Source organism: Macrobrachium rosenbergii, chromosome 53 (assembly GCF_040412425.1).
Source record: "Macrobrachium rosenbergii isolate ZJJX-2024 chromosome 53, ASM4041242v1, whole genome shotgun sequence".
Classification (NCBI taxonomy): domain Eukaryota; kingdom Metazoa; phylum Arthropoda; class Malacostraca; order Decapoda; family Palaemonidae; genus Macrobrachium; species Macrobrachium rosenbergii.
Genome location: NC_089793.1, coordinates 28,280,324 through 28,292,907, shown reverse-complemented (window position 1 = coordinate 28,292,907; position 12,584 = coordinate 28,280,324). Strand labels below are relative to the sequence as shown.

At 38.0% G+C, this 12,584-nt stretch overlaps 1 protein-coding gene across 1 annotated transcript in view; it reads left to right on the top strand.

Moving 5' to 3' along the window:
* The first annotated feature begins 8,342 nt into the window (after positions 1-8,342).
* LOC136834098 (circumsporozoite protein-like) overlaps positions 8,343-12,584 on the top strand; it is a 19,039-nt gene continuing 14,797 nt past the window's right edge. The window contains exon 1 of the mRNA XM_067096355.1: positions 8,343-8,464. Within this exon, the coding sequence (XP_066952456.1) occupies positions 8,343-8,464 (122 nt within the window). The remainder of the gene's footprint in view (positions 8,465-12,584) is intronic.

Here is a 12,584-nt window from a genome sequence, read left to right as displayed (position 1 = left end):
AGACGTACCTTAATTGCTTCCAGGCATGATACGAGCTGAGAGAGAACTGTCGGTTTCTTCCAAAGACTTTTTTTTTCCCGGTTCTTGTTGGATACACGTTTTGCTGTCTGGTGCAGCCCTCTGGAAGTCAACCTTTGCTTTTCTCCATGTTTTGTGTGTGTGTGTGTGTGTGTGTGTGTGTTTTGTACCTTACTGCGCAATTAGACCTGTTTGAGAGCAATCGAGGCTTGTTGCTAAAAGAATTTTATGTTAGGTTACGAAGGCATGTACGACAGATCTTTACCAAATTTATCGGAAAATGGTTTTAATTCATTTCGTCATTTAGCTGTTCCCTCTTAAACGGATTAACGTCAGGTAAAATGGCAATTGTCACTACCATGTTCATAATTTTCATTGCCGAAGCGAGGATGAAACCCTTTCACAATGAGCTTCCACATTAGACCTCTCATTATACCTGCTGTGTATACGCATATATACATGTATATATATACACATACATATACATATATATATATATATTATAAATATACATACATAATATATATATATATATATGTGTGTGTGTGTGAATTATTTGCGAGAGAGAAAAAAAGAGAAAGAAAAAAAATCTTTCGAATTCAGGATGTGTGTCTATTCACACCTATGTTTCAGTACACGTGCCTCGTGTGATCATCTGTTTTCGCATTCAAACTCGATAGAGCGACGACGCAGTCATCCTCAACCACCCGTCAACCGAAATTCAACATTTTGTGGTTCCTTCTTATCAAGGACCTTATTCCTTCCAGTCCTACCAACGTCAATCTCCCCAGCGTATGACGCGGGTGATTCTGGCGTGCCCCAAGGGGGACATCTCGAAGAAATGCTCCTTTATGCTCCTTTATTTACCAAAGTTATGTTAGGGTGATTAACGGGTGATTGATGACGAACCGTTTTTACGGTTCGATATTGATCAGATGCTGTGTGTTGCCGGGGGGGGGGGGCGTTGTGTGTGGCTTATTCGGAAGTTGGCTGGCTCTCTCTCTCTCTCTCTCTCTCTCTCTCTCTCTCTACCATTCCATCAGTTTTGTTAAAAGCTATTCCTAGATTGTACATTAAAGCCCTCTCTCTCTCTCTCTCTCTCTCTCTCTCTCTCTCTCTCTCTCTCTCTCTCTCTCTCTCTCTCATAACCAGGTTTGTAAATGATTTCCATTTGTCTATATACTTGCCCCTTCGCCCAAATTTGTAAGATAGTATTCCTCTCTCTCTCTCTCTCTCTCGTTCTTAACAGGGTCTCTATATTTATGTCTGCAACATGACGCGGCATACAGGGCTCTCTCTCTCTCTCTCTCTCTCTCTCTCTCTCTCTCTCTCTCTCTCTCTCTCTCTCTCTTTTACTGTACACACCATAATTCTGAACCTGAACCTCAGTTTATCCCCTGTTGTTTCAAGGATCCTTATTTAAACTTTGATTAATCAACTCTCTCTCTCTCTCTCTCTCTCTCTCTCTCTCTCTCTCTCTCTCTCTCTCTCTCTCTCTCTCTCTCTCTCTTTCTCTCTCTCTCTCCTGTATTTTTCCTTTGATCGAGATAGGATCTGTCGGCTCTGAATGCTTTTTCCCTTGTCAAATTGGGAATGTTTTCACTTCTTTTGAGGCATGTTCCGATACCTGCGTAAATGCGTATTTGTATGTCTGTGTGTGTGTGTAAAAGTAATGCTCATGCGTTTTGCGTATTTCTAGTGTGTTTGTGTATATTTAGCATTATTGTCGTGTTGCATACAAAAATGTGTATGTGTATTTGTGTATATCGAAATGACTTACATCTTTTTATAATACTTAATCAATTGCCCCCTCTCTCTTCTGCTCTGCTGGTAATTTGATATTAATTTCTTTCTTTGGTCTGTCCCCGGATTGCGAACTTTATTAACAAATACCTAATTGGCTTTGTTCATATATTAGGCAAGACATTATCTCTCTCTCTCTCTCTCTCTCTCTCTCTCTCTCTCTCTCTCTCTCTCTCTCTCTCATACTAACGTATCCAGTTTTGCAATCTATTTCCAATGTTCTTTATGCTTACCCCTGCACCAAATATACGGTTACTACTGTATATTTCATGTCAAGCTCTCTCTCTCTCTCTCTCTCTCTCTCTCTCTCTCTCTCTCTCTCTCTCTCTCTGCCATGTACTCAGTTTTGTTGAAAGCTATTTCCAGATTGCGCATGAAGGCGATCTCTCTCTCTCTCTCTCTCTCTCTCTCTCTCTCTCTCTCTCTCTGTCTACACAACTGCCCTTATCAATCCATGTACTCCTCACAGTCAGTCTGAATGTTTGCTAGTCTCCTCTCTCTCTCTCTCTCTCTCTCTCTCACTCTCTCTCTCACTCAGGCACGCACGCGCGCACCGCAGTTTTTATATCGCCCGTAATACCTTGTAATTCCGTATCTGGTCGCCCAAGAACGCCTAGTGGAAGGTATGTAATTGCCTTTATAGTGTTGTAACAGCTCTCCCGCCGAAAGACACAACAGGTACAAATATTATCCTTTGTTTTTCTATTCCCTCGCCCTGTCTTCCGCTCCGCTTACGTTGTTATTGGCGTTCATTGTGTATGTGTGTGTGTCCTCTTTGGCAATTAGAAATTTTACTTTCATGCTGAAAGGGGCAGGAAAAAGTTGGTGAAATGCGAGTATTTGGCGCTCAAATTATGATGGGGAGTTTTTTCTTTTTTTAGCTAAATTACGGAAGAGTTCTGGAGGTAAATTTTGAACGTTACTTTTTAACAATTTTTTTTTAGTTCGTCATCTCACTTGTTTTTTTGTTTTTTTTTATCGAGGTTATTTCCTCTCTGTAATTGATGGTTGCTAATGACTGATTGAAAATTGAATAGCAGACTCATTTTGCTATGTTTACCTTGTTGGTTTATCGAAATTTATTGAATGAATGCGCTGTTTTGGTTACCATTGTTTTAGTATCAAATTTTCTTTTAAGATCAAATTATCAGGATATTTATAAGTGGTGCATCATTTGTTGGAAATTCTGCAGGGAATTGTAATTTTTGTAAAACTTGGTGCCGTTTTTTGGGTTAACATTATTGCCAAAAAATATATGAAAATAAGCACGGATGGCACCTTTTCTATGAATTCTTTTATTCTCTAGAAATTGTAAATTTAAGAGAAATTTCTTATTTCTTTTATTCCTGCTTTTTGAGTAATATATATATATATATATATATATATATATATATTATATATATATATATATATATATATATATATATATATATATATATATATATATATATCTTTATATATAATATACTGTATATATTATATATGTGTGTATATATATATGTATATGTATATAGGATTCTTGTGTGTGCGTTAAAATGGCGTGCTAATTATTATTTTTAGATTCAAAATATTCCCGCGTTTCAAGTTTTTCAAAGGATTCTTGGAGATGGTCATCCTGGCAAAAATTAATTCAGTGCTAAAGACCTTTTTTATTGTTCTAGTTGTATATATGATAGATCAATAGGTTTTTTATTTCTTTATCATTCCTAAGCATATATTGCCACTTTCAATTTGTTTCCCCGGATCCCACCTATAGACTTTTTTCTTGCTTGTGAAAATTGATACAGAATAGACACCCTCACGTCTCGTCCTAGATTAGAACGTGATAGAGCGATGTTAGGCCGCCCCCCCCTCTCCCTTCTTCTCTTCTTTCTCCCCCATGCATGGAACAGATGGTCCCCCGTCGGAGAATGGAAGAGAGAGAGAGAGAGAGAGAGAGAGAGAGCAATCTCGGATGATAAAACGTCCCAGCGCGTAAATTGTTTTGCCACTCTATCTGATAGATGGCACCACTTGTTTGCGCCTCGGAAAAATATCTCCCACCAAATATATCTCGTTTGATTTTACAAAGTGACCTGATTTATGCAACGGCGATGCTCACTCATGCAAGAAGCCCTGTTTACAAGAGAGTGTGTTAAGCATTTTGTCTTCCGCCCCTTGTAGAGAGAGACATTGCCGTTCGTTTTACCCCTCCCCCCCCCGCCCCACCCCCCTTTTTTTTTTACAATTTTTGCACGTCAGGACGTCCTGCCGGAGTTCATGCATGCATTGGTTATGCACATACATTTTCCGTAAATAGATGTTGCGAGGGCGTAGTCTCTTATATAAAATTTGTTTTATTATTAATGCCGTTTCTCCGACTTTCGCTGTGAGGACGCTGTTTTCCTTTTTCGTATAATTTACTTTTGTGTTAAGGGTGAAAGGAAAATGGCAGTTCTTGGAAGATCAGCACATCAACAGTTATTTCTGCCTTACTGTGTCTTTTTTTTTTTTTTCGTTTCATTGTTCTGTTAATTGTTTTTTACTATAGTTTTTCGTGTCATTGTTTTTTACTTGTTTTTTACTGTTAATTTTATTTTACTCGTAGTTGTTATTATTACCTATTTTCCTTTTACTAGCTTGTATTTTTAGTATTTGGTCTTGGGTTTTTGAAAAGACAAAGCCAAAAAAAAAAAGCGAATACAAATACTAATTTTGTCCGCGGTGTGTTTGTTAGTATGTCAGTTATAAGGTGTGATTATGATACCTATTTCGTACGTTACCAACCTTTCAGTATGCCTGTAGAAACAAGAGAGGTGTTGGGTAACTTGTTTTTTTTATACAGTTAATTTTTATTGGGGTTATCCGAGGAAGTTGTTACTTTTTCAGTCAACTTACGTTTTCATGTCACTGGAGAAGTCGAAAGTGGAATCGTGTTTTTTTTTTTAACTTTGTTGCAGTAATTGTTTATAACTATGATTAAACCTGGCTGTAATTACAGATAGTTTTCTGATATATATATATACTGTATATATATATATATATATATATATATATATATATATATATATATATATATATATATATATATATATATATATATATATATAATTGCAATAGACACAATGCCTTTTAACTTCTCGAATTCTTCGCTTTTTTTTTGGATACGCTTGTCACTACAAAGCCTTGAGATCCAAGTGCAAGAAATTGAAGTGGTTGTGATGTATTTTCCCGCTACCGGACATCATAACCACTTCAATTTCGTGTACTTGGATCTCAAGGCTTTGTAGTGACAAGCGTATCCAAAAATCAAAAGAACTCGAGATTAAAGGGCATTTGGCTATTGCAATTACATATGTATCTGGTAAAAAGTGACCAGTAGATTCTATATGTATATATATATATATATATATATATATATATATATATATATATATATATATATATATATATATATATATATATATATACACACACACACACATTCTTTTTACTCTGGTATGGTGCCAGAAAAGTATATCTTTACCCTGTTTTTACAAACGGGGAGTTTAACTTTAGGAACGTTGCCCTGTGTAGTTTTAGAGTTTGTTGCATGATTGTGAATTCATTATTGTATTAAAAGACGTTTATGAATTTATATGTTAGTGTGATGAACTGCAGGGTAGGAAAGGCCTAACTATTGTTTCTGTGTAAGACGCTAAGGTAAAATTCAGTATGAGAATTTTATTTTCTTGTTAGTGTTGCGATGATTGCTGAAAGATTGAATGTAGAGAAGAAATACAACTGACAGTGGTTACCGTCTGTCTTCTACAAGAATGCTGTCTATCGTCTACGAGAATGCTGTCTATCGCCTGCAAGAATGCTGTCTATCGTCTACAAGAATACCGTCCATCGTCTACAAGAATACCGTCTATCGTCAACAAGAATACTGTCTATCGTATACAAGAATACTGTCTGTCGTCTACAAGAATACCGTCCATCGTCTACAAGAATACCGTCTATCGTCAACAAGAATACTGTCTATCGTATACAAGAATACTGTCTATCGTCTACAAGGATACCGTCCATCGTCTACAAGACTGCTGTCTATCGTCTACAAGAATGCAGTCTCTCTTCTACTTGAATACTGTCTATCGTCTACAAGAATGCTGTCTATCTTCTACAACACTACCGTATATCGTCTACAATGCTGTCTATCTTCAACAAGAATACCGCCTATCGTCTACAAGAATACTGTCTATCGTGTACAAGAATGCTGTCTATCGTCTACAAGATTTCTGCCTCCCATATGCAAGATTAATGTTTGTCGTCTAAAAGAATGTCTGTAAAAATACTGTCTATCGTGTAGAAAGTTGATCAAATTCTCATTTTAAATGCAAGGTAAGACAAGCTTATAATATCGACGGAATATCTATATTCTTATGTTGGATTTTCGCTCACTTAAAGAAACGAGATCCTTGGTTCGAATTACGGACTTCCCCAAGAGCAAGAGCCCGTGCTGGCGTAAGGCCGGCTGTGTCTACAATGGATTCCGTAGGTGAAAGGCGGTGGGGGGTGGGTGGATTCTCTGTTGACAACTTGTCGTTCATGAGCTTCGTTGTCAGTGATCGTACTTTCTCTGTTCCTTGTTTTTGTTCGTTGCTATTGACAACGGGGTCCGTTGCACCTGTTGGTTCGCAATGTTGCACGTACGTGTAGATCGGAGGTTCTCTGTAAATTAGAAATAAAAGAAAACTCGGAACGTAGTAACGTAGTATAATATGCTTCCTGGAAAGTCTAAAAGTTTATGTATATCTCTGCGAAATCTGGGATAAATAAAAGTTTATGTGTATCTCTGCGAAATCTGGGGTAAGATAGTTTCTTATTATCTGTGGATATGCAAGCGAGCCTCTGGATGCCGGAAATGGAATGATGTAAGTGTGGTGAAGATTTTTTTTTTATTTGAAGCTGGAAACAGAATGGTATAAGTATGGTGGAGAGATTTTTTTTTTTTTTTTTGAAGCTGGAAACAGAATGATGTAAGTGTGGTGAAGATATATTTTTTTTATTTGAAGCTGGAAACAGAATGGTATAAGGGTAGTGGAGAGATTTATCTTTTTTTTTTTTTGAAGCTGGAAACAGAATGGTATAAGTGTGGTGGAGAGATTTATCTCTTTTTTATTTTGAAGCTGGAAACAGAATGGTATAAGTGTGGTGGAGAGATTTATCTTTTTTTTTTTTGAAGCTGGAAACAGTGGTATAAGTGTGGTGGAGAGATTTATCTTTTTTTTTTTTGAAGCTGGAAACAATGGTATAAGTGTGGTGGAGAGATTTATCTTTTTTTTTTTGAAGCTGGAAACAGAATGATATAAGTGTGGTGGAGAGATTTATCTTTTTTTTATTTTGAAGCTGGAAACAGAATGGTATAAGTGTGGTGGAGAGATTTATCTTTTTTTTTTTGAAGCTGGAAACAGTGGTATAAGTGTGGTGGAGAGATTTATCTTTTTTTTTTTGAAGCTGGAAACAGAATGATATAAATGTGGTGGAGAGATTTATCTCTTTATTTTGAAGCTGGAAACAGAATGGTATAAGTGTGGTGGAGAGATTTATCTTTTTTTTTTTGAAGCTGGAAACTGGTATAAGTGTGTTGGAGAGATTTATCTTTTTTTTTTGAAGCTGGAAACAGAATGGTATAAGTGTGGTGGAGAGATTTATCTTTTTTTTTTGAAGCTGGAAACAGAATGGTATAAGTGTGGTGGAGAGATTTATCTTTTTTTTTAAGCTGGAAACAGAATGGTATAAGTGTGGTGGAGAGATTTATCTTTTTTTTTTTTTTTGAAGCTGGAAACAGAATGGTATAAGTGTGATGGAGAGATTTATCTTTTTTTTTTTTAAAGCTGGAAACAGAATGGTATAAGTGTGGTGAAGAGATTTATCTTTTTTTTTTTTTGAAGCTGGAAACAGAACGGTATAAGTGTGGTGGAGAGATTTATCTTTTTTTCTGAAGCTGGAAACAGTGGTATAAGGGTGGTGGAGAGATTTATCTTTTTTTTTTTAAAGCTGGAAACAGAATGGTATAAGTGTGGTGGAGAGATTTATCTTTTTTTTTTTTTTTAAAGCTGGAAACAGAATGATATAAGTGTGGTTGAGAGATTTTTCCTTTTTTTTCTTGAAGCTGAAATAGAATGGTATAATTGTAGTGGAGAGATTCATTTTTTTAAAGGTAGGTGTAGAATGATATAGTTGTGGTGGAGAGATTCATGTTTTATTTAAGAAGCTAGAAATAGAATGTGTGGTGGAGAGATTCATAATATATGTGGTAGAGAGATCCATCTATTTTTTTTTTTTTTTTGAAGCGGGAAATAGAATGATACAAGTGTGGTGGAGAGATTCACTTGTTTTTAAAGCTGGAAGTCGAATATGTGTGATGGAGAGATTCATATTTTTTTAAGCTTTAAATAGAATGGTATAAGTGTGGTGGTGAGATTCATATTTCTTTCGCTTTTTGTCGAAACGTAATGATGTTTCGGTTGGTTACCTGCTTCTCTTTCTCTGCGCCAAAGATGACGTCAGGTCTTGAAAAACCGGACTATAATCGTGCTTCAGATAAAGGCTCTGTTGCTAAGGGTTACCACTATCGCCACCACCACTACCACTACCACTACCTCTACCACTATATGCCATTGTATGTTAGATATAACCTGCACATTGCAAAGGTTTTCTCTTCTTCCTCCTCCTCCTCCTACTACTACTGCTTATACTACTATGGACTATCCTACTATAAAAGGTGGATGGCCTCTTGAGAAGGCCAGCGCCTTATTATATTACTACTACTACTACTACTACTACTACTACTACTACTACTACTACTACTACTACTACTACTAGTTCCTTCTAATGAACGCTATATACTTTGGAAGCTTGAATATCAAGTCAGTGGCCCCTGTGGGTTTGTTTTATATGAATATTGTTCATCTTCTGCATACTACTACTACTACTACTACTACTACTACTACTACTGCATCATTTTATTTAATTTCTGTTCATGTGTTCGTTCTTATCTCTGCCCATCTGACTATTTTTCGAACAAATCCCAAGGGAGTGCAGTTGAGTTTGTCATTTCCCGGAACTTGCAATTTTGCAACAATATGCGTATTTCAGGTGTTTAGGGCAATGTAAAGAGCAAGCGACTAGTTACTCCGAATAGCATGTAAATGATTGCGTCTGTGATTCCCCCTCCCGCTTTTCTCTCCCCACCCCCTTCGCCTCTGTGATTCCCTCCTCCCCAATTTGCTCCCTCCTATCTCCCACCGCCTTTTATGGGGAAAACTATGCATCAAGTTACTTTTTTTTTTTTTTTTTTTGCTTTAGAAGTCCCCACTCCCCCTATTCCTCCTCCAGTCTCCCCCCCCCCTTTTATTGGGAAAACTAAACATCAAGTTACTTTTTTTATTATTTAGAAGCTCCCAATCCCCCTTCCCTCCATCCCCATCCCCTTCCCTCCCGTCCCCTATTTATGGGGAAAACTTGGCATCAAGTGTTATTTTTTCAGAAGTCCCCACTCCCCTTTCCTTCTTCCCTTCCCCCTTCCCTCCCTTCCCCTTATTTATGGGGAAACTTAGCTTCAAATTACTTTTATTTTCTTTTAGAAGTCCTCACTCCCCCATTTCCTCCCTCCTATCCCCCTTTAATGGGGAAAACTAAGAATCAAGTTACTTTTATTTTTTTTTAGAAGTCCCCACTCTCCCCTTTCCTCCCTCCCCTTCCCCTTCCCTCCCACCCCTACTTATGACTTAGCATCCAGTTACTTTTATTTTTTTTTCAGAAGTCCCCACTCCCCATTTCCTCCCTCCTATCCCCCGCCCCTTTTATGGGGAAAACTAAGAATCAAGTTACTTTTATTTTTTTTTAGAAGTCCCCACTCTCCCATTTCCTCCCTCCAAGTTACTATTTTTTTAGAAGTCTCTCCCATTTCCTCCTTATGGGGGAAAACTAAGAATCAAGTTACTTTATTTTTTTTTTAGAAGTCCCCCTCTATCCCCCCCTTTTTCCAAGTTCCTTTTATTTTTTTTCCCCTCCCCCTCCTCCCTCCTTCCCCCTTTTTTAAAGAATCAAGGGAAATTTCCTCCTTATCCCCCTTTTATGGGGAAAACTAAGAAAATTACTTTTAATTTTTTTAGAAGTCCCCACTCTCCCATTTCCTCCCTCCTATCCCCTTTTATGGGGAAAACTAAGAATCAAGTTCAAGCTACCCCCTTTTTTTTATTTCTTTTATTTTTTTAGAAGTCCCCCTCTCCCCTTTCCCCTTTCCTCCTCTCCCCTGGGGGAAACCCTTTAATTTTTTAGAAGTCCCTCCCTCCCCTCTTATTCCCCCTTTTATGGGGAAAACTAAGAGTCAAGCTACTTTTATTTTTTATTTCTTTTAGAAGTGACTCCCTCCTTTTCCTCCCTTTCCCTCCCTCCCTTTTTTTTTTACTTATTTTTTTAGAAGTGAGTTTTTTTTTTTTTTTTTGTAAGTGAGCATCAAGTTGCAGTGCTCTAATGAGACGCTCGACATTTATGTGCAAATTCCGCGAATAGTTTTTCCTGCAGTTTCTTTGTTTCCGTCCTGTCCTATTATGTTAATGTAGAGCGAGTGGGGCACTTCTGCATAATGGTGAATGTCTGGTAGCACTTCGGTATTGAATAGTCATTGAATAGAGAGAGAGAGAGAGAGAGAGAGAGAGAGAGAGAGAGAGAATATGGAGCTTTCATTATAATGCAGATGAGAAAGGGAAGGGAGAGAGAGAGAGAGAGAGAAAGAGAGAGAGAGAGAAGTAGCTTTCATTATTTTTGAGATGAGAGAGAGAGAGAGAGAGAGAGAGATTAGAGAGAGAGAGAGAGAGAGAGAGAGAGAGAGAGAGAATGTAGCTTTCATTATTTTGCAGCAGAGAGAGAGAGAGAGTGTAGCTTTCATTATTTTGCAGATGAGAAAGTGTAGGAGAGAGAGAGAGAGAGAGAGAGAGAGAGAGAGAGAGAGAGAATCTAGCTTTCATTATTTTGCAGATGAGAGAGGGAAGGAAAAAAGAGAGGAAAATAAAAGAGAGAGATAAGGAAACCAACTGCTCCACTCCACTTGCAGATACGAAATTACAAGCTGATGTGAAGGTGGTTCAGAGAGTCGGAAGCAAAGAGAACGGAACGTTAAATGTGAATGATAATAATTCAGAATAAGAAAATCCAAGGTGTATAGTGCATAGAGAGAGAGAGAGAGAGAGAGAGAGAGGGAGGAGGAGGAGATGATGTTTGTCTACACTCAGAGAGAGAGAGAGAGAGAGAGAGAGAGAGAGAGAGAGAGGAGATGATGTTTGTCTACACTCAGAGAGAGAGAGAGAGAGAGAGAGAGAGAGAGAGAGAGAGAGAGAGAGAGAGAGAGAGAGAGAGAGAGAGGAGAGAGGAGGAGGAGGAGGTGATGATGTGTGTCTACACTCAGAGAGAGAGAGAGAGAGAGAGAGAGAGAGAGAGAGAGAGAGAGAGTGAGAGAGAAAGAGAGAGGAGATGGAGGGTGGTGTATGTATACACTCAGAGAGAGAGAGAGAGAGAGAGAGACTGAGGTGATGGAGGATGACATACATACTCAGAGAGAGAGAGAGAGAGAGAGACTTGAGGAGATGGAGGGTGGCGTGGAGGGAGAATCGCCCCCGGTTGGAAAGAGTGATGATTTATGACAAGTGGGTGTATGGAAGCGTAACATCGGTCCCGAATTAAGAATGCAAAGTAGGCTGGCGGCGAGGGAAATGAATATTTAAGGGAGGCCTTTTGTAAACTCGAGCTGACGGTGGTTTTAGGAAAATCAAGGCGTTTAAGCGTCTGCGGTGATGACTGGAGGTGAGTCTTGGGGCGAGGGGGGCCGGGGGTTATTCTAGAAGTATTCTAGAAACCCGAGTATTTGTTCAGAAGATGAGTTTTTACAAGACTCCAAATCGACTTCCCAGAAGTGTGATAGTTGGTGTGTATTTCTTAAAATACTGGTGTTCAGGATGCCTCCGGAGTGGTATAGCACTCCGGAAGAATATTTTGCCGTCTCGACAAAAGTCGACTTCGACAGCCCGTCTGAATGAGAAATCGATTGGAGAAAGGGACTCGGCATTTAAAAGAAATACACTTTAGAAAAAAAAATTTTTCATTGACTTTGAACAAAGCTGAATGGGAAATACTACTTGGAAAAAAAATTACGTGTTAGAAAAAAAAAATTTTTCAGTGACTTTTGACAAAGTTGAATGTGAAATACTACTTTGAAAAAATTACAAATTAGAAAAAAATTTTTTCATTGACTTTTAACAAAGCTGATTATGAGATACTACTTTCCTGAAATTTATAAAGCTTCAGAAAGAATGGGGCTTAATGAGCTAAGCGGGAGTAGATTAACATATGGTGCAATCCTTGCCTGTTGATTCAGAATTATTATCATTATTATTATTCAGGAGATGAACCTTATTCATATGGAACAAGCCCACCAAAGGGGCCATTGACGTGAAATTCAGCTTCCAAAGAATATGGAAGAATTGTCAGAAGGTAATGGGAAATACAGAAAGAGATCATTTATTAAAAAAGAAAAATATGAAATAGTAAATTTCATAAATAAATAGTTAGAAGTATAGAGAAATTATTAAAATACAGGGTGAATTGTTCCGGAGTAGCAATGGGATTGCGTCTTCGCTTGAACTTTGGAGGTCCCGGCTCCACAACATCCTCAGGGGGAATGGATAGGGTGGGCACTTGTGATCCTGAGCAGTGACCTCGAGGTGTCGACGGGTCCTTCTAGC